The sequence below is a fragment of the Ictidomys tridecemlineatus genome, chromosome 5 (assembly GCF_052094955.1).
Source record: "Ictidomys tridecemlineatus isolate mIctTri1 chromosome 5, mIctTri1.hap1, whole genome shotgun sequence".
NCBI lineage: Eukaryota > Metazoa > Chordata > Mammalia > Rodentia > Sciuridae > Ictidomys > Ictidomys tridecemlineatus.
Genome location: NC_135481.1, coordinates 59,753,602 through 59,778,804, shown reverse-complemented (window position 1 = coordinate 59,778,804; position 25,203 = coordinate 59,753,602). Strand labels below are relative to the sequence as shown.

The 25,203-nt window shown below is 50.3% G+C and overlaps 1 protein-coding gene across 1 annotated transcript in view; it reads left to right on the top strand.

The window, feature by feature from the left end:
* Sptb (spectrin beta, erythrocytic) overlaps positions 1 to 25,203 on the top strand; it is a 124,389-nt gene that overhangs the window by 82,122 nt on the left and 17,064 nt on the right. The window contains exons 15-32 of the mRNA XM_005322793.5: positions 912 to 1,049; positions 6,761 to 7,517; positions 7,965 to 8,167; positions 8,270 to 8,360; positions 9,539 to 9,685; positions 11,684 to 11,947; positions 12,325 to 12,531; positions 13,013 to 13,102; positions 16,759 to 17,037; positions 17,382 to 17,512; positions 18,433 to 18,637; positions 18,911 to 19,285; positions 20,587 to 20,831; positions 22,239 to 22,377; positions 22,820 to 22,904; positions 23,837 to 24,033; positions 24,328 to 24,377; positions 24,898 to 24,976. Coding sequence (XP_005322850.2) covers positions 912 to 1,049; positions 6,761 to 7,517; positions 7,965 to 8,167; positions 8,270 to 8,360; positions 9,539 to 9,685; positions 11,684 to 11,947; positions 12,325 to 12,531; positions 13,013 to 13,102; positions 16,759 to 17,037; positions 17,382 to 17,512; positions 18,433 to 18,637; positions 18,911 to 19,285; positions 20,587 to 20,831; positions 22,239 to 22,377; positions 22,820 to 22,904; positions 23,837 to 24,033; positions 24,328 to 24,377; positions 24,898 to 24,976 — 3,682 coding nt within the window. The remainder of the gene's footprint in view (positions 1 to 911; positions 1,050 to 6,760; positions 7,518 to 7,964; positions 8,168 to 8,269; positions 8,361 to 9,538; positions 9,686 to 11,683; positions 11,948 to 12,324; positions 12,532 to 13,012; positions 13,103 to 16,758; positions 17,038 to 17,381; positions 17,513 to 18,432; positions 18,638 to 18,910; positions 19,286 to 20,586; positions 20,832 to 22,238; positions 22,378 to 22,819; positions 22,905 to 23,836; positions 24,034 to 24,327; positions 24,378 to 24,897; positions 24,977 to 25,203) is intronic.

The following is a 25,203-nucleotide window of genomic DNA, read 5'->3' as shown; positions in this document are numbered from 1 at the left end:
CAAAGAGATGTCTTTGGTGCAAAGTTCAGGTGGTAGGAGCCCTGAGTTCTGTTCTGGCTTTGTGGCTTTGGGCGCTTCACCCATTGGGCACCTCACAGGGATTTGCTAGTCCAGTTGCTGAGTTCCTTCTCAGCTCTAGCAACCTTTGCTCAAGGAATTGAATGTGGAAAGTAGGAGCTGGTGAGGATAAAGGGGCTGTGAAGCTAGGACTGTGCCAGTTCTAGCTTTCTGTGACAGTCCCTAAACCATAGAACTGCAAGCAGCTGCAGAGACCAGTTTGTAAACTAGCAGTCTGCAAGGCCACCCTCACTTCTGGTGTTCTGATTCCAGCAGCCTTCTGGAAGGGGAGGCATGTTCAGTGTGTGACTGGAGGAGAGGCAGCATTTCAGCAGCCCAAGTTCAGAATCCAGGGATAGAGGAGGATAGAGGCTGCTCCCCAGAGCCATGCTCAGGTTGATGCCTGAAGGTCCTGGGCTCTTACCCAAGAAGGCTGACCTTCATAATCACAAAGCCCACTCCCCTTGGCAGCTCTCCCTTGTCTACTCAGGAATGGAGCATATCCTTGCACTACAGAGGGCATCCTTTGGGTCAGGGTATCAGGGAGTGAAACCAGGTCCAAGAGCAGTAATCAAGACGTTGGAAGTGTGGCCGGTGGTCACTGGGTGATTGCCTCCACTGCCCGTAAACACTCCGTAACCTCTTTAGAGGCCTCCCTTCCCTTCACACTTCTCCATGGAGCCACCAGCCCTCTCCCAACCTGATCCAGGAAATGCTAAACCACGGAATTGAACCCATGAACCAGGAAAGAAGGGTGTGCCAGAATATCTGTCCCCTTTTCCTGCTCACCTGGACAAATGCCTTTAGGAAGCAGAAGGAGAAAGCACCTCACTGCTCCTCATTTTCTCTATCAGGTTTGACATCTTGGACCAGGAGATGAAGACTTTGAAGGGTCAAATCGAAAACGTGAACCTTGCTGCCAACAGCTTGGTGGAGAGTGGCCACCCACGCAGCGAGGAAGTGCGGCGGTACCAGGACCACCTGAACACCAGGTCAGGTGTGGTGGGACTTGGGCTGGGGGTACCTGAAGTATCCCTTGTGTGGCTATGCAGTGCCACATTAGTACCTCCAGGGCCCCTGTCTTTCTCAGCCACAGTCTTATACCTAGACCTGGGGCTGTGCAGCTAGGAGGAAAATCTGTGGTGAGCAGCAGGTTGAGCAACCAGGAGGAGAGCCGCGGTCACTGAGCTTTGATGGCTGCACATGGATAGAAGGGGTTATAGACACTTGCGCTGGAGGGGACTTCTGAGTCCATTTAGATCAGCTGTATGGTATTCATGCCATATTTCCCTGGACATGCTTGGGCAGGGAAAATTGCTTTCTGAGAGCTCTTAAGTACTGTCCATAAAAGAATGCTCCTGCCTGTGCCAAAATGCAGCATCGATAATAAGGTTGGCTTGAATGAAGAGGAGAATTAGCAGGGAGCCTCGAGCAAGTTTCATGGTTGGAACAAAAAACAGGCCCCAAGGAGCCTTTAGAGAGGGGGTGCTTTCAGTGCAGGATGTAATTGCTCATTAGTTCTCGAAGGATCTCTAAGGACAGAGCAAATGCCTGCAGTCTCTGTTTTTACCCTAGGCTGTGCACACACACTGCCACGTGTTCTACACTTAGGCTTGAGCCTCGCTCTGCCTGGGGTAATCTGGAAGATGGGCTTAGGAAAGACCCTGTTGTAAAGAAATGGACCTGCTCAGTGGAGACTCCACTGAGGGCCTAAGGGAAAGCAGGCAGGAGTGAGATAGATACTTTGGAGCTACTAGAATGGGGTTGATTGTCTCAGCACTCAAGGATGGAGACTGTAGTTCAGGAGATCCCTTTGTAAGTCTGGTGTTTATGCAGAGCAGGGAGACACCTCTTCACTCTTCTTTAAGCTTGTTAGGTTGTGTGTGAGAGAGAGGCAGCGGGAGTGATTGAAAGATTGAAAGACTGAGAGATTATTGTAGTTGCTGCTTAACTGAGGAAATTAGAACAGTCGAAATCAGAGAAACTTCCAGATAGGAAGAACTTGTCAGCTGCACAATGAACTGAAGCCAGAGACTCTTGATCTTTACAGACCCCTGATGCATGCCTCATCCCAAGTGAAAAATATCAAAGTGCCTGCCATTCTTAGAGGAGGGAAAATCTGAGGCTTTAATAATGGTAAGATGGTTCTGCATTGAGTCTGAGAGTTGAAAAGGTCCGAGAAGTCATCTGGTCTACCAGGCATGGGAAGCCCACCCTCTCACAATGCAACTCACCCTCTTTGGGGCAACTTCTTTTGGTTAGAATGCCTGATTCCATGTTGAGTGGAAATTGCCTCCTGGAACTTGTACATGTGGCTTTTGTACACTCTGATACTTAGAGATGTTAAAATTTATTCTGATTCATCTTCCATGTGTAGCTCTTCAAATAGTTTTCAAAACAACTGTTCTACTCCTCCACCCCAGTCCTACTTCCCTGCATCTGCTCTTCTCTGTCACTGTGCTTCTCCTCTGGTCCCTATCCTGTCTGTCCTTTAGGCCAGTGCAAGTTCATCTCCTTCCCATTTTCCCAGATGAAAAATGATCTTTCCCTCCTTTGCACTGGTTTCAAGCTTCACATCCGGCGTTGAATTATAATTACAGTCACACATCACTTAACACAGGAATACACTCCGAGAAATGAGTCATTAGGCAATTTCATCATCATGTGACCATTGTAGATAGAGTGTACTTATGTAAACTTAAATGGTCTAGCCCACAACACACCTGTGCTCTAAGGGTGTGTGTGTATGTGTGTGTGTGTTACAGTCTGTTATTCCTAGAGCCACAATGCACAAAACAACATGAGATTAAATCAAGCACAAGAAAAAATTATGCAATCAAGAGACACGGTAAACATGAAATATTTGAGGCTGCTGGCTGACACAGCACACTGTTTCCCAATAAACTTTTACAAGCAGAAGGAGCACACTCTAAAATAACATTCAGGAGTAGGTATAGTTAATATGTAGACTAGTAACATAGAACCAAGGAAGTAGCTCAATGGTACAGCCCTGGCCTAGCACATGCAAGGCCCTGGGTTCAATACCTGGCACCACAAAAAAATACCACTGAGTAACAGTCATTTATTATTGTTATCAAGTATTATGTACTGTACGTAATTGTGTGTGCTAGACTTTATATAACCGGCAATGCAGTAGGCCTTACACCAGCATCACCACAACCAGGTGGGTAACATGCTGCACTGTGACTTTTCTACAACTGCAACATTTCTTAAGTGGTAGGCATCACAAATGAAATATCATTATATGTGCAGGACTGTATGTATGTGTGAGCTGAAGGACTTGCCTACTTTTCCTATAGGCAAACAAAAGGCTGTATCTCTACCTGTGCCCACCATGTTTTGCATAACAACCACATTCTGGTCTTAGGTTCACTCTGTTTGGAATATTCTTTTCCCAGATATCCACTTGGCCTCCTTTCCTACATTCTTGAGGCCTCGGCTCCATGTCAGCTTACTGGAGGAGCCCTCCCTGACCACCCCATGAAAGAAGCACACTGTCCTCACCAGTCCTCTCTGCCTCTGTAGCATAATCTGGCTTTATTTTTTTTTCTTTGCATGTTATCACCCTTGGTGATTACAGATGCATGTATTCATCCCTGCCCACTTGAGTGAAAATAAGATTTTCTATTCTTTGCCATATTCCCAGTGCCCAGGTCAGTGTACTACACACAGCATGTGAAAGTTGTGTGACAGATGCTTAGTGAATGAGTGAACAGGGACAAAGCTGAAATATTTCTGCCTACTTGGCACATATGAGTCATTCAAATGCTCATCGAATGTGTGATCATCTTCACTCTGCATTCTAGTTAACCAAGATTTTAGATTTTTTAGAAAAATCTTGGGCCCAGGACCAACACTGGGTTCCCAGTGTTGCCTGATGCCAGTAAATAGAGTGGATATACCAACTTCCTCCTTGGAGATGGTGCTATGTAAGTGTGGATTGGGAGGAAGACTAGACCCAACCCCAGCTTCTCTCCTTATGGGGGCTTCACTTGGTGGCTGCATGGAGGCCACACAGGAAAGGCCTGGACAATCACGTTGGGTCCTCTTGCCCAGGGACACAGCCAGACTCTCTTGCAGGGGCATTTCACTGTCAATTCAGAATGATTTTACACCAACTTGGAGAAAGCCTTCAGCTTCTTTCCCCTGTCTTCCCGCCCTCAGAGGAGCATCTGTGCACCAGGCACAGAATCCCCCAGAGCACAGGGACCTCATCGTCTAGGAGGAGAGCTGAGAAGTCCTCAGGTCTTGCTTTTCTCGCTCATGGTCTTCCCGATCCCTTCCCATGGGAAAGCCTTCTTTCTGCAGACCTGTCTTTCAGAGTAGACTATCCACTGTTGTCTACTTTGGGAATGACACAGTGCCTTCCACCTGGCCTGTCTACCTAGGCCCTCCACTTCCAACACCTGGGTACTGGGATACAAAGATGAAAGAGAGTCTCAGGATCCTCCTCCTCCTCCTCTTCTTCTTCAAATATTTTTAGTTGTATGCCGCAGTCTGGCTGGGCACAAAATCACGAGCCACTCAAGCAGGAACAAACTTTATTTTTGAAACTGCCGCCAATACCCCATACACATCCGGGAAGACGCCGATCCACACACGCGGCGTTCTCCTGGGACCCCAAAACAAGTTCCTCCCCCGAATTCCCTCCTACTGTACTTCCCCAACCAATGGGAACTCTCCAGGAGTCCCATAGCAGGCCGAGGTGAACAGCAGGAGTCCAATATCCATATGAATGCAAATCTTAACATAATCATATCATCTCAATGGCTAGCTGGCGTCACCTTTCAACCAAAAATGCCATGCATCATATTACTTGGCTGTGGCTCTTAGCATCTGCCCCCTTCTGTTTAATTAAGCAACAGGCACAATACTTTTATATTTATATTTATTTTTATGTGGTGCTGAGGATTGAACCCAGTGCCTCACATATGCTAGGTGAGCGCTCCACCTCTGAGCCCCAGCCCCAGCCCCTCAGGGTCCTCTTCTTAAATAGCTCACTTCAGTGGAGGCACAGCTCAGGTGGCACCTGTGAAATCTGTCTTCATCTCCTCATCGCTCCTTACAGCTCCCTTCATCCTCTCTGCCTTATTTGTGCCATGTACATGGTCCTTTATACAGTAGATATTTCGTGAGCTTGGCTTATTTTTTTCTCTAAGTCGTATACTCCATAGGTCAAGATCTGGTTTTGTCAGTATTCTCCCAAAGTCTAATCTAATGCTTCATTCCCTTGTGGGTAATAGAAGAGAGATGGGTTCAATTGGTGCATGAGCAGTGCACATCCTCTCATGTACTTATATATTATAATGGTACAGAATGAGAAAGCCTGGGCCAGGGAGGTACCTCTGGTAATCTTGCCTAGCTGATAGGCAACTCTTTTTTTTTTTTTTGTACTGGGGATTGAACCCAGGGGTGTTTAACCACTGAGCCACATCTCCTGCCCTTTTTTATATTTTATTTAGTGACAGGGTCTCACTGAGTTGCTTAGGGCCTCACTAAATTGCTGAGGCTGACTTTGAACTCATGATCTTCCAGCAGAAAGCCTCCTGAGCTTCTGGGATGATAGGTGTGTGCCACCGTGCCTGGCTTGATGGGTAACTCTTTAAAAGAGGCTTATGTGCTGTGGAGCAACCCAGGTCCCTGGGACATCTGCCAGACCTTAGTATATTTCCCTGTTTCACAGCAACACTGCACTTGATGGTTAAGATAATGTTACTCATTTTAATTAAGATCCCAGCCAAAGTCTTCCTCCCTCTCCTCTTTCTCTTCTTCCTCTTCCTCCTGCTCTTTTTTCACCAGGCCTCTTTTCTTTTAGGCTCTAGGGAATTTTTAACATGTCTTGGGCAGGGCAGGGTTTCTCTGGCACTCTGTGTCCTAAAGTATCCTTGAAGTTAATCAAGTGAGCTTTCTAATTATGTTCAACATTTCTAAAACTCTGGGGAAGTTGTATACAGATGCTTCGTGACTTATGATGGAGTTACAGTCTGAAAAGTCCATTGTAAACTGAAAACATTTTAAGTAGACAATGCATTTTGGCTAGGCACAGTGGCACGACTCCCAGCTACTTGGGAACCTAAAGTAAGAGGATTCCTTGAGACCATCCTGGGCAACATAATGAGACCCTGGCTCAAAAAAGAAAATAAAATGCATTTTCTCTGCCTAACCTACCAAACATCCTAGTTTAGAACACAGAACACCAGAGAGCATCCATTATTTACCCTCATGGTCTCATGGTTGACTGGAACAGCAGCCCACTGCCCCTGCCCAGAATCTCCAGGGAATATTGTAATTTTGATCAATAGCCCAGGAAAAGATCAAAATTCAAAGGATGGTTTCTACTGAATGCCTGTTGCTTCTGCACCACTGAGAAGTTGAACTTTGTGTTTGCCCAAAGTCCAGCTACACGTGCGACCTCGACTTGCAAGTTCCCTTACCTGTGGTTGGGAATCACATCACTGCTTGCCCCTTGCTGATCAGAGATCTGATTGTTGGTTAGATAGCTCTTGAGTAAAATTAGACAAATGAATTTTGCTCATCCAGTTTGTTAGGTAGATACTTTTTGTTTTTCAGCATACGAAGTCTATGGTGGGGACTGGGTGGAAATCTGGGAAGGGATACCCTCTAGGCAGAGTTAAGGAACAAGGTATCTCTCTTTCCTCTGGGTCTCATCCCACTCTGGCAGGTGGCAGGAATTCCAGAACATGGTGTCAGAGCGGAGGGAGGCGGTGGACTCAGCCCTCAGGGTGCACAACTACTGCGTGGACTGTGAGGAGACCGGCAAGTGGATATCAGACAAGACTAGCATTGTAGAGTCTACAAAGGACCTGGGGCGGGACCTGGCGGGTGTCATTGCCATCCAGAGAAAGCTGACAGGGCTGGAGCGTGATGTGGCCGCAATCCAGGCCCGTGTGGGTGCCCTAGAGCGTGAGTCTCAGCGGCTGATGGAGTCACACCCCGAACTGAAGGAGGACATTGGGTCGCGGCAGGCATATGTTGAGGAGCTGTGGAAGGGCCTGCAGGAAGCCCTGAAGGGCCAGGAGGACTCGCTGGGTGAAGCCAGTCAGCTGCAGGCCTTCCTGCAGGATCTAGATGACTTCGACACCTGGCTGTCCTTGGCCCAGAAGGCTGTGGCTTCTGAGGACATGCCTGAGTCATTCCCAGAGGCTGAGCAGCTCCTGCAGCAGCATAAATCCATCAAGGATGAGATTGATGGACACGAAGAAAACTTCAAGAAGGTGAAGGCCGCCGGAGAGAAGGTGATCCAAGGCCAGACAGAGCCGGAGTATGTGCTTCTAGGCCAGCGACTGGAGAATCTAGATGCTGGCTGGGACGCCCTGTGCCGGATGTGGGAGGGCCGCGGCCGTTCCCTCGAACAGTGCCTCGGCTTTCAGGAGTTCCAGAAAGATGCCAAGCAGGCCGAAGCCATCCTCAGCAGCCAGGTAGAGAGGCGTGCAGGGCTGGGGCTCTCTTGGGGCAACGTCACTGGTGGTGAGACTTCAGATGAGCCGTAGAACTTTGGGGCCAAATGATGCTTTCCTTGGGCTCTTCATAGTGATTAACTGGGGTGGGGATGGGGGTCTCTTTCTTCTTCCTCATGTGCCTTTTCCAGCCTTGAGTCCCAGACTGCCTTATTCTCGGGTCAGTCAGAAGTTACAGAAGTGAATCTTGCCCTGGTTGGCTCCCCTTCCGTGTGACTTTAGACACACCGTTCACTGGGTACCCTGGGTACTCTTTGCCCCCAGCATAGAGTCTTCTTTTTGCCCAATTCTAAGGGACGCCATTCACACCCCAGCCTCTGTGACTGCATGTGGTGTTAACTGCTTGGCAGGAGCCCTCACCACCTCCTCAGCTAGTCTTCATGCCTTGTCTGGAAACTTCCTTCACAGGAATACACTCTGACTCACACGGAGCCCCCAGACTCCCTAGAAGGTGCAGAGGCTGGGATCCGCAAGTTCGAGGATTTCTTGGTGTCTATGGACAGCAACCGGGAAAAGGTCTTGAGTCCCGTGGACTCTGGAAACAAGCTGGTAGCTGAGGGAAACCTGTACTCTGACAAGATCAAGGAGAAGGTGCAGCTGATTGAAGAAAGGTATTCTCTGCTTCGAGCTACCTAGACTACCCAGGGGGTTTGGGGTGCTGGGCAAGGGCCCAGACTCGGCGTTATGGTGATGGGTTTTGGCTTCCCTTCTAGACACCAGAACAACAATGAGAATGCCCAGAAGCTCTCGGTTCTTCTGAGAGACAACCTAGAGCTACAGAACTTCCTCCAGAACTGCCAGGAGGTGAGGCCAGCAGGCAGGGCTTGCTTTCCAGGAGATTGCTGTCTGGGAGCAAAGTGTCCTAGAGGTGGGAGGTCACAGGGATCCTTTCTCACCTAGGAGTGGTAGGATTTCACGAATGGAGAACTGAGGGTCCTCAGTTGCCTAGGACATCCTCTTAATCTTCAATTCCATATCCTTCCTTCCCCCCACCTCCCAACAAATCCAAAAAGTCATCCTTTGATTGGCCAGATTTAGAATAGGGATTCTCAAGGAGTAGTCTGAGAATTCTCTGTATTGGAATCACCCAAGGGCCTGAACAGGACTAGCTTCAAGAGCGTGTAACCATGTGCTTGGTAATGTCCTGCTGTAGCCGTCTGAAAACTTGTGATACCTTTGAACATCTGTATTTTGCTCTGGGCCTTGCAAATTGTGGAGCCAGTCTTGGCCCTTGTTAAAGCAGACTCCTGGGCCCCACCCCGGCACTGTTAAGTCAGGACCTTAAGGAACAGGAGAGAGAAGGATGCATCTGAAACAAATCTCCCAATCGGAAAACTGCTGGCTCAGAAGGTCCTTGCTCATCTGGGACCCACTCTATCAGGAAAGACTTGAATCTGCCCTCCCAAGTCCTTCCATTGACAGGAATTCCTTTGTCATGGGGCTTTCCCTGACTTCCTCCCTACAATCCCCTTTCTTCCCAGTCCAGACAATTTTGTATTCATCTCCCTCTGCCCTTGGCACAAGGCAAGCTTGGTATGGTGCCAGGACATCTTGGAAGCATTGAATGCTCATTACAGTTCTTCCTTTCTTTTTAATTATAAGATCTGTCCCTGGCCTCTCCCTCACATACCATTTTCTCTGTGTTTATTAATGATTTCTCAACTACTGCCAAGGAGGGATTTTATCTATCCATTCAGTAAAAACTTACTGAGCTCCTATAATATACCAGGCCCTGTGCTAGATCCTGGAAATAGGGAGAGAAGAATAAATAATCCCTGGTCTCACATCGCATACTCTCTAGTAAGGAAAATATATCTATGGTCACATTATAGCCTAGGGATCCAGAGTTAAGAGATTAGTTCTCTTCGGTGCTCATGCTTCCTCCCCTGGATCTCTTTCTGGACAAAAATGTACAGTCAGGGAATGTTGGCAGTTGGCAATGACAACCTGCCATCAGACCATCAGACTCTTTCTGCCCACAGCTTACTCTTTGGATCAATGACAAATTGCTGACTACCCCGGATATCTCCTATGATGAAGCTCGCAATCTTCACAACAAATGGCTGAAGCACCAGGCGTTTCTAGCAGAGCTGGAGTCCCACCAAGGGTGGCTTGAGAACATTGATGCAGTAAGTAGAATGAGTGGGTGGTGGGAAACTCTCTGCTCAGATATTGTTTTGGTCAGCATTTTTGTTGCTTGGACAAAAACAATAAAAAAAAAACTAACAAGAACAATTTTAGAGGAGGGGCTCATGGCTTCAGAGGTCTCAGTCTGTGGATGGCTAGCTCCATTGCTCTGGGCCCAAGATGAGGCAGGACTTCATGGCCAAAAAGTGGGGTGGAGGAAATCAGGTCAAGACATGGCCACCAAGAAGCAGAGAGAGGTTTCCACTCAACAAGGACAAAATATAGATCCTAAAGGCAAGCCCCAGGAACCCACCTCCTCCAGCCATACCCTACCTGCCTACAGGGGATTGATGCAGTGATTAGATTAAAACTCTCATAACCCTATCATTTCACCTCTCAACTTTCTTGCATTATCTCACACATGAGCTTTTGGGGGACACCGAATATCTCAACCATAACAGATATACGCATGAGAATAGAGCTTCACCTACAACAAAGACACTGTCTTGAAGCTTACTGGACAGTATAGAATTTGGCAGTGAAAAAACCTTTTCTAAATAGTTATTCAATCTTCAGAGATCCCGATTCAGCAAGTCTTTTTTAAAAAAAAATTTTTAGTTGTAGATGGACACAATATCTTTTTTATTTTATTTTATTTTTACATGGTGCTTAGGATCAAACCCAGTGCCTCAAACATGCCAGGCAAGCGCTCTACTATTGAGCCACAACCCCAGCCCCAGCAAGTCTCATTAAGTCTGGTCATAACCGGTGCCTCTTCTGGATCCCCTGATTTGGGACAGTCCAGGGCAATGAAGACACACCCCCGTTGGAGCTTTCAACATCCGTGCTAGGACAGTAGATGTTTCTGTTTGCCTTTTATTATCCTTACCAGGACTCCAGTACTGTCCTGACAGGGTCAGGGGAATACATGAAATGACCAGAGTCATGCAAGGAAGCTATTAACCCTCATTGTTTGGATGGGCAAAATTACCAGGAAGAAATCATTCATAGCCCTCATAATCCTCTGGATAGAGGACTGCTCTCTAATGAGCTTGCCCAGTAACAGGGGTTAGATCTGGGAATCATGTCTCTGTGCTCAGCCTGCTGTTCCTGTCCAGGAAGAAGCAGGCCTAGGGTCCACACAAAGCCATGCTGTGCAGCAGTTAATGGCGCAGCCTCTGGAGCCAGATAATTTGGCTCCCTTGCCTCCCTGAGCCTCAGATTCATCTCTGAAATAAGGGTAATAATAGCACATAAGCAATGGAGTTGAGTGCTGAATACTTAAGGACAAATAACGAACTCAAGACAGTATTTGGCAATTGTAAGACTTGATAAACCAGGTGCAGTGGTGCATGCCTGTAATCCCAGTGACTCAGGAGGCAGAGACAGGAGGATTGTAAGTTCAAGGCCAACATTAGCAACTTAGCAAGGTCCTGTAATCAAAATAAAAGGGTTGGGGATGTAGCTCAGTCGTAAAATGCCTCTGGGTTCAATTCCCAGGACCAAAATAAATAAATCAATTCAGGAATAAAATAAAAATAAAAGATTCTCCATAAACATTGACTACTGTTGGCTGTATATGCCTCTAGGCTTAAGTCCTATCACATGATATGCACCCCATAAAAATACTCTTAGACAGGCAAAAAAACAGATAAGGCAACCTCAATAATTAAAGGTATCACCAAAGGTTAACGTCAACCTCTGGAACCCCAAGGAAGGTTTCTGGTTTGCTTGAACCTGGATAGATCACGAATCTTTTGTGTTTTCAGTAGCAGCTGACCCCTATCTCCAGCCCCCCGTACAGTGATCTCCCTGAATTGTTTACCCTCAATGATTCCAGGGGCTCAGATCCGTTTCAGTGGAACCTTACCAAATCAAGTTCTGTGCTGATTCTTTGCCTTACTGACCTCCCCTCCAAAAGCCCCTTGTAACAGCCTGGAATGGGACTGCTCAGAGGCCACCGAAGCCTCAGAGGTTGAGCTATCTCCATTCCCCAACAGGAAGGAAGGCAGCTGAAGGAGGAGAAGCCCCAATTTGAAGCCGTGGTGTCCCAGAGGCTGGACGCACTGCACCAGCTCTGGGATGAGCTACAAGCCACCACCAAGGAGAAGACCCTACAACTCTCAGCCGCCAGGAGCTCCGACCTGCGCTTGCAGACCCACGCTGACCTCAACAAATGGATCAGCGCCATGGAGGACCAGCTTCGGTCGGATGACCCGGGCAAGGACCTGACCAGTGTCAATCGGATGTTGGCTAAGTTGAAGGCACGTGAGCAGGCTGTAGACTCAAACTGTTAGACTACAAAAGATCTCGGGGAGAAAACCTGAAACCATAAAGCAAGTGCCTTTGTTCCTCCTGGTGGACTTGCTTTTATCATGTGAAAAAATGTCTTATGATTCATAATCCATCCCCTAACCCCTTTGGCAGTAGGGCAGGGGTCCTATAAAAGGATGCATAAGAAATATGGGGCAGGTACTCAGAGGAAGGAAGGATGAGTGAGGGCAGCCAGGGAGACTTCTTGGATGGAGGAGGCTGAGCTCAAACTGGGGCTAACAGGATAGGCGGGGGATAGATGGGTGGAGAGCCAGGAGGGACTGCCCAGGTGCTGAGGCCAGTGCTGTGCTATCCCATTGTGTCTCAGAGAGTGGAGGACCAGGTGAATGTGCGGAAGGAGGAGCTGCAGGAGCTGTTTGGCCAGGCACCCTCACTGGGAGAAGAGGCAGGAGACGCTGACCTGAGCATCGAGAAGAGATTCCTGGACCTCCTGGAACCTCTGGGGAAGAGGAGGAAGCAGCTGGAATTATCCAAAGCCAAGCTGCAGATCAGCCGCGACTTAGAGGATGAGACGGTGCGTGGGCTGCAGCCTCTCCACCCCCCCAGGGCTGAGCCGCCAGCTGCTACCAGGAGTAGCTGGCCACTGCCCACAGAAGTTCTTGGCAGCAGATGACTGGTCATCTCACCCACTTATTTCATAGGGTTGCTGTGATGATTGCATTAATTTGGGAAGCCAAGCCAAGCCAGTGCTTTTTGGATGGTAACTCATTAGTCCCTGGCTGATTTTGATGGTGATGAGCCTGGGATTTAGGTTCAGACAGCCTTGGGTTCAAGATCCAGCCTATGGCTTGCTCACAGTCTGACCAGGAACAAGTGGAACTTCATTTCAAAATATCAGAACATTCCCATCTATAAAACAGTGGGTGGGGGACCCTAATGGGAGTTGGGAGGAACCAGGGAGACTGCCGACAATGCACTCTCGGGCCCTTGATGGTTACCTGGGAGAAAGTGGCTGTGTTTGTCATCAGTTATCCCCCTGCCTTTTGTCTCTGCAGCTTTGGGTGGAGGAGAGGCTGCCACTGGCCCAGTCAGCCGACTATGGCACTAACCTGCAAACAGTGCAGCTGTTCATGAAGAAGAACCAGGTAAGCCCTGTCTCACCTGGTCAGTGCACCTGCCTCTCCCTGCCCCTACCTGGCTGGGGTATAGCCCAACCCTGATCTGCAGAAGGTCAGCCATAGCAGATTATCGCTCCTGTTAAGGACTTGGGGATCCGTAAACTGTATTTGAAGTCTCACTGCAAAAAGAGCAGAGAGAACTCTGGGAGGATCCCAGAAGAAGGAGAAATCATGGTACTTGGGGATTTGGAGCCATTCAGTCCCCATCAGGCTCAGGTGGGTGCAGGACCCTGGAGCCCCTGGCCTGGATTTAATGTGTTTTCACAGTCCTGAATTCAGTGGCTTCCCCAAGAGAAGCTGATAACTCCTGGGTTTTCTGCCCTAACACTGTCTTGTTCTCTTTGAGGGCTGAGCTTGGAAAGTGTGCTGTCATCAAGGTACATAGGCCCCACTTCTCTAGTCTGCTGAACTTGGACTTAGAGTCCTAGAAGCAAGCATCCAACCGCTGTTCAGCTCTCTTAGGCCAGGCTGGGCCCTGGTCACAATCCTGGACATAGCAGATGCCAAATACTTCCTCTGTGTCAGAGCAGCAGAGGAAGCCTGAATCTTCAAGGAAGCCAGCTGGGTGGGGGTGACAGTGGCTTCATGTCTGATCAGGAGCTGGCCTCAGTCCCTTCTCTTGGGCAGAGAGTCCCTTTTCCTGCCTGGTCAGCTCTCTGGATCAACAAGGAGAGCCCAGGAACTTAGACCCCAGAAAAGAGCAATGTGTCCCAGAGTGTCACGTCAGTACTGCAACTCCTTGGGGAAGGAAGGTCACAGCACGGCAAGCACTCCCATCCTCCCAAATAACTGCAGCTGCCATCTGCTCCCAGACCACTGGAGCCCAGCAACTGTGCAAAGGCATGAACTATATTCAGAGAGGTTTCTCCTTCCCCGGGAACCTTTGTTTCCTGTTGACATGATCTAATCACCAAGGCTCCAGTGGCCACATGCAAGGACTTGCGCTAGGGGATGGTAGAGATTCAGGCTCAGTTGATGCCACAGCCTTCAGTTACAGGAGGAAGGCTGATGGGAGAAAGTGTCCTCGGGACCTCAGTTTCTTCAGTTGTGCAATGAGCCAGCTCTAGTCTTTCCAGCACCGAAGACTTTTGAGTCTGTTGAGCCTCCTTAAGTATTAGCACCTAGAGGTTTCCACTCCCCTGGCCGGCAGCTGCTGTTTCAGGAAAAGGGCAAGACAAATACAGATGGGGTTGCCCTAACCAAGAAGGGAAGGAAGCTCTTCAGAGAGTGTGGCTGCCCTAGTAAAGACTATTTGGGTCTAGGCTGCTAAAGCACAAGCCCTTGTATCCCTTCCTCCCTGAAAACCCTCCATGGCTTGTTCAACACAGTTGCTAGGCTTCACTGGGTGGTGGTGGGGGAGCCTAATGATTTGCATTTCTAGCTAGGCTCCAGATACAGCGAGCTGGAGCCCCCACTTTGAGAACCACTGTTCAAGCAGCTGTCCGTTATAGCCAGAACACATCCTGCAAGGTGGCTGCACATTAAAAGTCACTTGGAGAACTTTTAAACATACAAATGCCAGGTCTCACCTCAGATTCATTGATTAGTATCTCTGTGAGTGGGGCCCCGGCTGCACCTGTTTTCCTGGAGTATTCAGTGTGCTGCCAGGGTTAAGAGCCGTCGCCTTGCCTGGTCTAGTTTCTGCTTACCTCTAAATCACATCACTTGTCCCATTCAGCCCCCTTCACTAGCTCTTCTCTTCCAGCCCTTGTAGCATCACACAGTCCAGGCTCCTTTCACCCCAGGGCCTTTGCATGGACTCATATCTTGTGCTGGGAACACTCACCCCAAACCTTTGGTTGCCTCCCTCTCACTGTTCATGGCTCCCTCCAAGGTCTTCTCCTCAGAAAGGCTCTTCCTGACTCTCCTAGCCAAAGGAGCCACCACCACAGCCTGGAAGCCCTTCTTCATTCCACTGTGTATTTTCCCCATAGCACCAAGGGAAGACGGCCCAGACTCTGTTAATTTCCATGCTCACATCTGTTTCCTCTGTGAGACTAGGAACTTTAAGAGGGCACAGGTCTTCTTCTTCTCTCCATTTAGTCCCTAGTCCCTAGAACAGGGTCTGGTATGTACATGATACCTTAATAAATTGTGGAATGAATGAAAACAGGGAGAAAGACATCATAGATACATACCCCAGAAAGAATAGAGGGCAATTGCTTAATAAGAGATAGAAATACCTTTTTAAGGCACCAGGCAGAGGTCATAAGATCTCAGAGAAAGAAAAGAGGCCGACTAGAGTTGGCAACACTGGCTATTTGTATACAATTGCTAGCCCACAGAAAATCCTCAAGAATTAAGATTTTGAATATAAAGTACAAAAACTTATTTCACCAGGTTAGGTACCTTGTGGATCTTACTATTCTAGCATTTTTCTTTTCTTCTTTTTTTTGCATTTTTTCTTTTTTAAATATATTTTCAGTTATGGATGGACATGATAACTTTATTTTTTATATTGATAAATAAAAATAATATTGACAAATAAAAATGGGGAAATGGTGCTGAGGATTGAACCCAGGGCCTCACACGTGCTAGGTAAGTGCTTGACCACTGAGCCCACAACCCAAAACCCCATAGTTTAACATTTTTCTTTTTCTTTGTTTGTTTCTTTTTTTTTTTTTTTTGTACTGGTAATTGAACCCAGGGGTGCTTTACCACTGAGCTATATCCTCAGCAACCCCCACACTTTAAAAAAAAATTTATTTTGAGACAGAGTATCACTAAGTTACAAAGACTGGTCTTAAACTTGCAATTCTCCTGACTCAGCCTCCCAGGCTACTGGGATTACAGGTGTGCATCACTGAGCCCAGTTTCATAAATATTTAAAGTGCTGGCAGTCACCGTCCTACCTCTGTGGACTCTCGCCTCTGCCTTCTAGATGGAATTTAAAGGCATGGGGAGATGGCCTTTAAAACAGAGAGAAGAAACAAGGTGCAAAGAGGCCAAGAATCATATGAGAAGCAGCTAGTGTGACTTCAAGGACCCGGAAAGGATCCTGTACGTGTGTCGGGGCCTCCTGAAGGCAAAGGTGACCCAGTCATCAGAGGCAGAGGAAAAGGCCATTTTGGTAACCAAAGGCTCAGAAAGGAAATAATACACTTTTTTCACAAAGGTTTGATAAATAAAAATAGGGAAAAACAAAACCAAACCCCAAACTCTACACAGGGACAGCCACCAACTGTTCTTGTATCTGGAGCAAAAGCTGCTAAAAGAGGATGTCAGGTGGCCATTCCAAGATTGCTTTCCTTCCCTCCAGTGTGTACACCTAAGAGATCAAGCTCTGTTGAGCAGAGGCGGGGTATGGAGCAGTCGAGAGCCCAGGCTTTGGAATTGGGTGGGGCTCTGTTCCCTCCTGGCTCTGCCACTAGCTGCCAGCAAGTTCCTTCATTGCCATGTGCCAGTTTCCAAATGCTACTCTCAGAAAGCTATGAGGGTCGAAGGAGGAGGCACAGGTGTGTTTGGTGTCCTGCTGGCAGGTGGTCACGGGCAGCTTTAATTATCATCACCTGCTCTGCTTTAGCAGGTGGCAGAGAGAGACCCACAGTGCCCTGGTCCTGCAGAAATGGGCTCCCATGCCTGGTGGGAGGACTCTGCCCCTGACCCCTTCCTTATGGTCACAGACACTGCAGAACGAGATCCTGGGCCACGCGCCACGGGTGGAGGACGTGCTGCAGCGGGGACGGCAGCTCGTGGAGACGGCGGAGATGGACCTCCAGGACATCGAAGAACACCTGGGGCACCTGCAAGACTCGTGGGCAGCGCTGCGGGAGGCGGCGGCTGGGCGGCTGCAGCGCCTGCGGGATGCCCACGAGGCGCAGCAGTACTACCTGGACGCTGGGGAGGCCGAGGCCTGGATCAGCGAGCAGGAGCTCTACGTCTTCTCTGATGAGCCCCCCAAGGTCTTCTGGGCCAGGGGCTGCCAGCTGGGGTGCCCAGATGGACAGGAGTGCTGGAGCGGGCAGTGAGCCGGGTGGAAAGAGTGGAGAGGCAGTGTACAGGGGACCCAGGCAATCTCCCTGCCTGTGGAGAGGGCTGGGCGAAGGGAAGGGTCTCTCAAAGCTGGGTTGAGTTAGGAAGTTTTGATGGGGTCAGCAGCTTGGCAGTGGGCCTGTGAGGAAGGGCACGGAGCAGGCGAGAGCAGGTGAGCCAGAAAGGCAGAAGGTGGGCAGGAGGGTCAGGCACAGGGCTCTCTCCTCACTGGGCACCTCCAAACTCTGTGGCGCCCACCTCTGCTGCCTCCTAGGATGAAGAGGGTGCCATCGTGATGCTCAAGCGGCACTTGAGGCAGCAGCGCACCGTGGAGGAGTATGGGAGGAACATGAAGCAGCTGGCCGGCCGTGCCCAGAGCCTGCTGTCCGCGGGACACCCCGAGGGGTGCGTGTGTCTCCTGAAGTGACTCTGCAGGTCATGGGCATCAGGCCAGGAGCCCCACCAGCCAAAATCCCTCCAGGTCCAAGAAAGGAAAATCAAAACAGTGTTCCCAAATATAGAAGTTTCTGGACTGTGGGTTGGCCCAGTCCCATTTTATGCTTTGGTCTTGTGGGAGGGACTTCAACGTGGGCCACCTAAGGCCTGGTTTGCAATAAAAAAAAAAAAAATCAGAGAATGGAATAGCAAAACGATGCGTTGGTTGAACTTAAAGCTGCAGTCTTTTGAAGAATTAGAATCTGCTATGGGACCCTGAAGACTAATTTTGCTTTTCTTTTTATGGTTCAGAAGGTACTTCTGGACCTCATAAAATCCTCAGCAGAATCCTATGTCAAAGCAAAAGTAGAAAATTACACCCGTCTGAACTGTTGAGTTGCGGGGATTCTGCATAAATTAAAACCCACTGACCAGACTCCTCATGCTTGCCCTAGTTATAGCCCTGTCCTCTGCTGCCTTTAGGGCATCCTCCACTGTATCCTCGCAGCCACACAGCTCCCAGAGAACCCCAAGGACCCAGCCCCTGAAGAGCTAGGCAGGGGAACTGCTGCCGGAGCCCTCTCAGCACTGTCCCATCGGCCTCCTGTGTACCTGAGGGCTTCCCAGAGGGAGGGCTACGGCAGCAAGTGTCACACCAGGACAGAACTCCATGACAGAGTCCTGCCCTCCCCTGGGGCACTGTGGCCAAAGGGGTCATTCCTTCTCTCACCAACTCTTCCCCAAGAAAAACCACTATCACTTCCCTTAAGCTTCACTCCCCAGTGAAGTCCATGCTAGGGATCTAGGGAGGCGTAGGTCAGCTCCTCTGAGTCAGCTGCTCTGGGTTCTTGCTGGCCATCTTTAAAGGGATTTCTTGGATTGAATTCCAGGGAACAGATCATCAGACTTCAGGGGCAAGTGGACAAGCAGTATGCGGGGCTGAAGGACATGGCAGAGGAACGCAGGCGGAAGCTGGAGAACATGTACCATCTGTTCCAGCTGAAGAGGGAGGCTGACGACCTGGAACAGTGGATTACAGAAAAGGAGATGGTGGCCTCGTCCCAAGAAATGGGGCAAGACTTTGACCACGTGACTGTGAGTACCACAGCTCCTGCCTTCTCTGCAGTAGACACAGCCAGCCATGGTCCCAGACCCTCACGGTGCTCCTACCACTGCAGGGCATCGCCAAGGGATTCGGTCACACCAGGGTGAGGTGTGGCCAGCGGGCTCAGGCCGCCCTGGGGAAAGACGGAGAGTCAGGGTCAGATGGTCACAGTGGCCACCTAGCAACATCTGCAGCTGAGAGCATGATGACACCCACCTGCCCCTGAGCCCCACTAACCCCATTTCTGTCTACCCCATGTTTAGATGCTTCGGGACAAATTCCGAGACTTTGCCCGGGAGACTGGGGCCATCGGGCAGGAGCGGGTGGACAATGTGAATGCCATCATTGAGCGACTCATCGATGCAGGCCACAGCGAGGCGGCCACCATCGCTGAGTGGAAGGACGGGCTGAATGACATGTGGGCAGACCTGCTGGAGCTCATCGATACCCGCATGCAGCTGCTGGCGGCCTCCTATGACCTGCACCGCTACTTCTACACTGGGGTGGAGATCCTGGGCCTCATCGACGAGAAGCACCGCGAGCTGCCTGAGGACGTGGGGTTGGACGCCAGCACTGCCGAGTCCTTCCACCGGGTGCACACGGCCTTCGAGCGGGAGCTCCACTTGCTGGGAGTGCAGGTGCCCACAAGTGCCATCACCCACCTGGCTCCTGGAGGGGAACCTTCTCGAATGGGCACCTGGCGATTTCTCTTCCTTAGAGAACTAACAGCTCAGAACAGGGAGTTGTGGCTTTCAGATGCTCTTTAACTTCAGAAGTACTTTAAACTGAATGCTCACAAAAAAAACCAATGCATAAAATACCTTATGCAATATTATTAGCTAATGCATAGTGCTCTTCTAGCACTGTTCTAAGCGATATATGCAGCACTGGATCCTCATAGCCCCCCTCTGAGGTACTAACACTGTCTGCATTTTGTAGAAGAGGAAAGCAAGGTGCAGAGAGTCAGTTAGTGACCTGGGAACGTGCAGATACCCAGTGGAGCCTGGGCTGAGGCTTTGGTGCTCTGGCCATGGGCCCACATACATAGTCCTCAGGCAGACCAGTCTTTCCCGTGGGAGCTGGGGCATTCCCAAGATCTGCTTTCTCAACACTCTTAATCACTGGGATATTTGCTGAGGCACCTCTGCAGATCCCTAGGGTTTCCCCAGAGCTTGGTGTGATAGAACAAGACAAAGGTGAGAGGCCCCAGCTGCCAAAGGTCCCCCAGGCCTCCACTGGCTATGCAGTCCCAGGCCAGCCCAGTGGGGTTCAGGGATGACACCAAGGTAGGTCGGGCTGGGCCCCTGGTTCACTTGGAAGTAGACCTTTCAGAGATTTATCTGACAGAGAAGGTGGGACCTGGTGTGCAGCCATTGTGCTTGGTGGTACCAGAATCCCTGAGACAGGTGTAGCCCCACTGAGGTCTCAGGAATGAGGATTTGTTGTCCCTGAGAATCTGATGCAGCTCCTTCCTGAAGATGTGGCGGTGGTTAAGAACAGGGGCCCAGGAGCACAGCTCTAACCCAGCTGTCCCTTTGACCAGGTAGTATGAGGGACCTGGGGCCATTTACTTGGCCTCGCTATGCCTTAGTTTCCTCATCTCAAAAGCAGAGATAATGAAATTCCCTTTCCATGGGATTGTTGCAAGGATGCAAAGTTAACATAAACTGTCTAGAATGGTGCCTGGTTCACACTTGCTCTCATTATAGTACCTCTAAGGAGATCAAAGGGTATTGAGTTGCTGTAACTCCCAAATACTCATCAAATTCCTTGGATAGACAGAGGCGCCCAAGCAGGGATCCTTCTATAGCATCTGCTGGGCAGAGGATGGAGCCTTCCTATGGTGCTCTGGGGAGGAGACAAGAGACAGATGTCCTTCCAGTGCCAGGCCTGAGATGCCTCTGTTCAGGGAACAATGTCTGGTTTTGTCTGACCACAGGTACAGCAGTTCCAGGATGTGGCTACCCGCCTGCAGACGGCATACGCCGGGGAGAAGGCAGACGCCATCCAGGGCAAGGAACAGGAGGTGTCTGCCGCTTGGCAGGCATTGCTCGATGCCTGTGCTGGGCGCCGGACTCAACTCGTGGACACGGCAGACAAGTTCCGCTTCTTCAGCATGGTCCGGGATCTGCTTTCCTGGATGGAGGGTATCATCCGGCAGATCGATACCCAGGAGAGGCCCAGGTAAGGGGGCATCCTCCATGATAAGTGAGGCTGGCAGACAAGGGTGCTGCCCAGGGCTCCTCCTCTCCTAAGGGGCACCTGAGATGAATTCCTCAGTGGCTCAGGTTTTGGGAGCACTGACCATTTCAGAGTAAAGGGAGAAATTCAGCCTGTCCAGCAGGGACAGTGACCACTGTCAACTCGCACTTCCAAAGCTGGACAGGTCCAAGACAGGTCCATGGGACCTTCCCCAGGTTCCAGCATATGGGGCCATTCCTAAAACTCAGGATGGAGCTGATTATCCCTGAGAGGTGGGGTCAGGCTCCTGAGCAGTGAGCACCAGTGAGCTCTGAGCTCTCCGCCAGCCGGCAGCTGATGTCTGCCCAGTTAGTGTCCATTTAGTAATTATTGACGACTCTCTGTCCCTCTGCCTGCAAGGCACCCACCTCAGTGGCCATACTGTTATCTTTAACATTTTTATTGAGATATAATTCACACATTATACTTCATCCATTTAAAGTGTTCCATTCAGTGGTATTTATCTATTCCTAGTTTTGTTTTGTTTTGTTTTGTTTTTATAACCAGGGATTGAACCCAGGGGTGCTTAACCATTGAGCCACATCTCCAGCCCTTTTTAAAATATATTTTATTTAGAGATAGGATGTTGCTAAATTGCTTAGGGCTTCCCTAAGCTGCTGAGACTGGCTTTGAACTCGAGATCTTCCTGCCTCAGCTTCCTGAGCTGCTGGGATTTTAGGTGTGCGTCACTGCGCTCAGCTATATATTCCTAGTTACACAACTATCAACTATAATCCAGATTTAGGAGATTTTCATCACCCCCCATCACCAAATAAGCTCATCCCCATTAGTAGCCACTCACTTTGCCTCTTGCCCCAGATCCCTGGCAGCCACCCCTTTCTATCTCCTTAGATTTGCCCATTCTGAACATTTTTCATAGAAATGGAATCACATAATATATTGTCTTTTGTGAATGGCTTCTTTCACTTAGTCTGTTTACAAGATTCATTCTTGTTGTACCATGAAGCAGTACCTCATTCCTTTTTTAAAAAAAAATGTGATGATGAATACAATACCTTTATTTTATTTCTTTTTCTGTGGTGCTGAGGATCCAACCCAGGGCCTCACACATGCTAGGCAAGTGCTCTACCACTGAGCCACACCTCATTCCTTTCTATTGTTGAATAGTATCCCCTGGCTGCTTCTGGGGACCCGTGCCCTGGCCACCAGCCACGGGAAGGCATTAGGACATCAGTGTTCCTGGTGGGGCTGGACTTGTTGGCTGAGCAGAGAGACAGGAGGGAGCTGGCCAGACTCCCTGAAGCAAGTGAGAGGCAGCCCCCCCACTGCCAGAGTGACCCAGAGTTTCCTTCTTCCCCAACTGCCTCCCTGGCCCTGTCCTGCCCCCAGGGATGTGTCCTCCGTGGAACTACTCTTGAAGTATCACCAGGGCATCAAGTCAGAGATCAACACCCGGGCCAAGAACTTCAGCACCTGTGTGGAGCTCGGGGAGTCCCTGCTACAGCGGCAACACCAGGCTTCAGAGGAGGTGAGCCCCTTCGTGACCTTGTCCCCATATTACTGGCCAGGCAGCTTCTTGGTAGGGCAGTGGGGGAACTTCTGAGGAACTTATCTTTCACTTATGGAGCATCAGGTCTGCCTGTGGGTCAGGAATCAGAGCCACACCCGGCCTATTCTTCAACTTAAGGAGTTGGCCTCTCACCAGAGGAGAGCAGGCTCATCATCTACCCATCACCCATAGGTGCGCATGCTTAGAAGTGGATGACCCCATCTCATAGGCGAGGCATATTTAGGTATCTCAGTGAGGTTAAGTAACTTGCCCAAGACGGCACAGCTGACAAGTAGCAAGGCCAAGACTTCAAGCCAGGCCTGTGTGACCAAGCCTGGCATTCTCTGCAGCCATCTGTGCGCTGCTTCAGAGAGAGGGAAGGGTTACCAAAGCCCATGCTTTTCTCCTTTCCTCTCTACAGATCCAGGAAAAACTGAAGCAGGTATTGATCAGGAGGCAGGAGATGAATGATAAATGGGTGACCCGAGATGATCGGCTCCACATGCGTGAGTGCAATGCAGGGCCTGGGGACCTGGGGGCAGGGCCTCACCCCTACTGGAGCAGAGGAAGGGAGGGTGATGCTGTAATAGGGTGGCTTCAGGCTTCTGGTGACAGGGGACCAGGCAGAAAATCAAGCAGACTTGCTCTGGAAGCCTCCCTCCAGCAACCAGGTGCCCTACTCCCAGTCTACTCCGTGCTGGGCTGCTTTCTTTGCTGAGCTGAGGATGGGGAGGTGCAGGGCGGCGCTCTCCTGTGCGCTGGGTATTTGCTCTAAGGAGCATCAGTCAGGGACTCCTCCTCCAGTGGCTGGAGGCTGAGGAAAGGTGCAGAAACTCTCACCTCTCGGGTAGGAGCTGTGAGCCAAAAAGGCCTGGTCCGGTTGGTGTGGCTCTTCATCCACAATGATGGGAGACAAAGGCCAGCAAGAGAATTAGGGCAGAAGACTGTTCCTCAAAGAGAGGCATCTAAGCTGCATTTGGCTTCCAAAACAGTTTGTTTCAATTAATGTGTTTTAAAAATATGGCTATTAGGCTGGGTGTGGTGGTGCACCCCTGTAATCCCAGCAGCTCAGGAGGCTGAGGCAGGAGGATCACAAGATCAAAGCCAGCCTTAGCAACTTAGCAAGGCTCTAAGCAACTCAGTGAGACCCTATCTCTAAATAAAATACAAAATAGGGGATGTAGCTCAATGGTTGAGTGCCCCTGAGTTCAATCCCCGGTATATATATATTTGTTGATGGAGATGGGGTAGGACTCCAGAGTGAGCATGGAGTGGCCTTGGGCAGGATTCAGAACTGAGCAAGGTATTCATGCAGTTTAGGTACCCCTGTGGCCCTTGAACCTGGCCACTGGCCACCTAGGTCCCTGCAGGAATGGACTGTTGAATGCTAACAGGCCCCCGGCCTTGCGGGTGGGTCTTTGGCTTGTTCTCGTGGCAGTGCTGGAGGTGTGCCAGTTCTCGAGGGATGCCTCTGTGGCCGAAGCATGGCTCATTGCCCAGGAGCCCTACCTGGCCAGCCGGGACTTTGGCCACACTGTGGACAGCGTAGAGAAGCTGATCAAGAGGCATGAGGCTTTTGAGAAGTCCACAGCCACCTGGGCAGAGCGCTTTGCTGCTCTGGAGAAGCCCACCACGGTGAGCTGGGACAGGCTGGAAGGCTGGGGAGGGCAGCAGCCTTGCCTTGTGGGCGGGGGGGGGGGTGTCCCAGAACTCTGGCCAGGTGTCAGGTGTAAGAGTGTGGGCAGGTGGAGAGGAAAGCCGGGCAGCAGACCGTACTCACCTTTGAATGCCAGAGATGAAAAGGGGCGTCTGGGAGGGAGAGGAGCAAACCCCAGGGTGTGCTGGGGCGCAGGGCCCTGACTAGAGAGGGGTCACCTGAGAACCCAGCTCTGCCTGTGCTACTCTGACCTCCCCACTTTCCTTCCCCAGCTTGAGCTTAAAGAACGCCAGACTCCAGAGATACCTGCAGAGGAGCCCGGGTGAGTGGTGGCTGTGTGTCTGAGGAGCAGCGCTCTGTGAGGGGGTGGGTGGGAAGGAGGAGGAGGAGCTTTTGATGGCAGCTGGGCATCTGAACCAGACACGCTTGACCCCACGATCCTGGGCACCTTGTCAGTGAAACCCAGAGTGCATGGAGCTTGAAGCCACAATGTTCTGCTGCCCTGGTCACAGGTGACCCAAGGCCCTGCACAGGAAGGAAGGGGAGGCCAGCAGTGGCTGCCGCTGAGATAGGGCTTTCCCTCAGGGAGCCAGCCCCCCAACATCGCCCCCAGGGCTGTCTAACCTGGAACTTGTCCATTTCTGAAGCATGTGCTTCACTTTTCCCATCTATCGAGCCTCTGGGCGGCTCCTTTCTGAGCACCTGGGGCTGATGGGAGTCTGGTGGGATGATGAGTGGCACACATGCCACATGTGCGCAGAGCGGACTGAAGCCAGGCCTCGGAGGGAGGCGCCGGCCTCAGTGAGGCACCTGTCATTAAAGAGAAGCTGTGTCTTCCATAGGCCTCAAGAGGAGGAAGGCGAGACAGCAGGGGAGGCTCCCCGAGTTCCCCACCCTGCGGCGACTGAGAGAACATCCCCGGTCAGTTTCATGTCCCATTTGTCTAGTTCCTTGGAGTCGTTGCTGTCAGAGTATCATCTTCTTCCTCCCTACCGCCGCAAATAGGCTCCTCCAGGGCAGCGGGCGAGAATGGGGCATGTGCCACCCTGCTCCCCAGGCCCTCCTCCTGCCCCTGTGTCCCCAGAAGCCTCATTCCCGTCAAGTCTACTTTTACACTTAGGTTTTCTAATTCTTAGAGTAATTCCCCT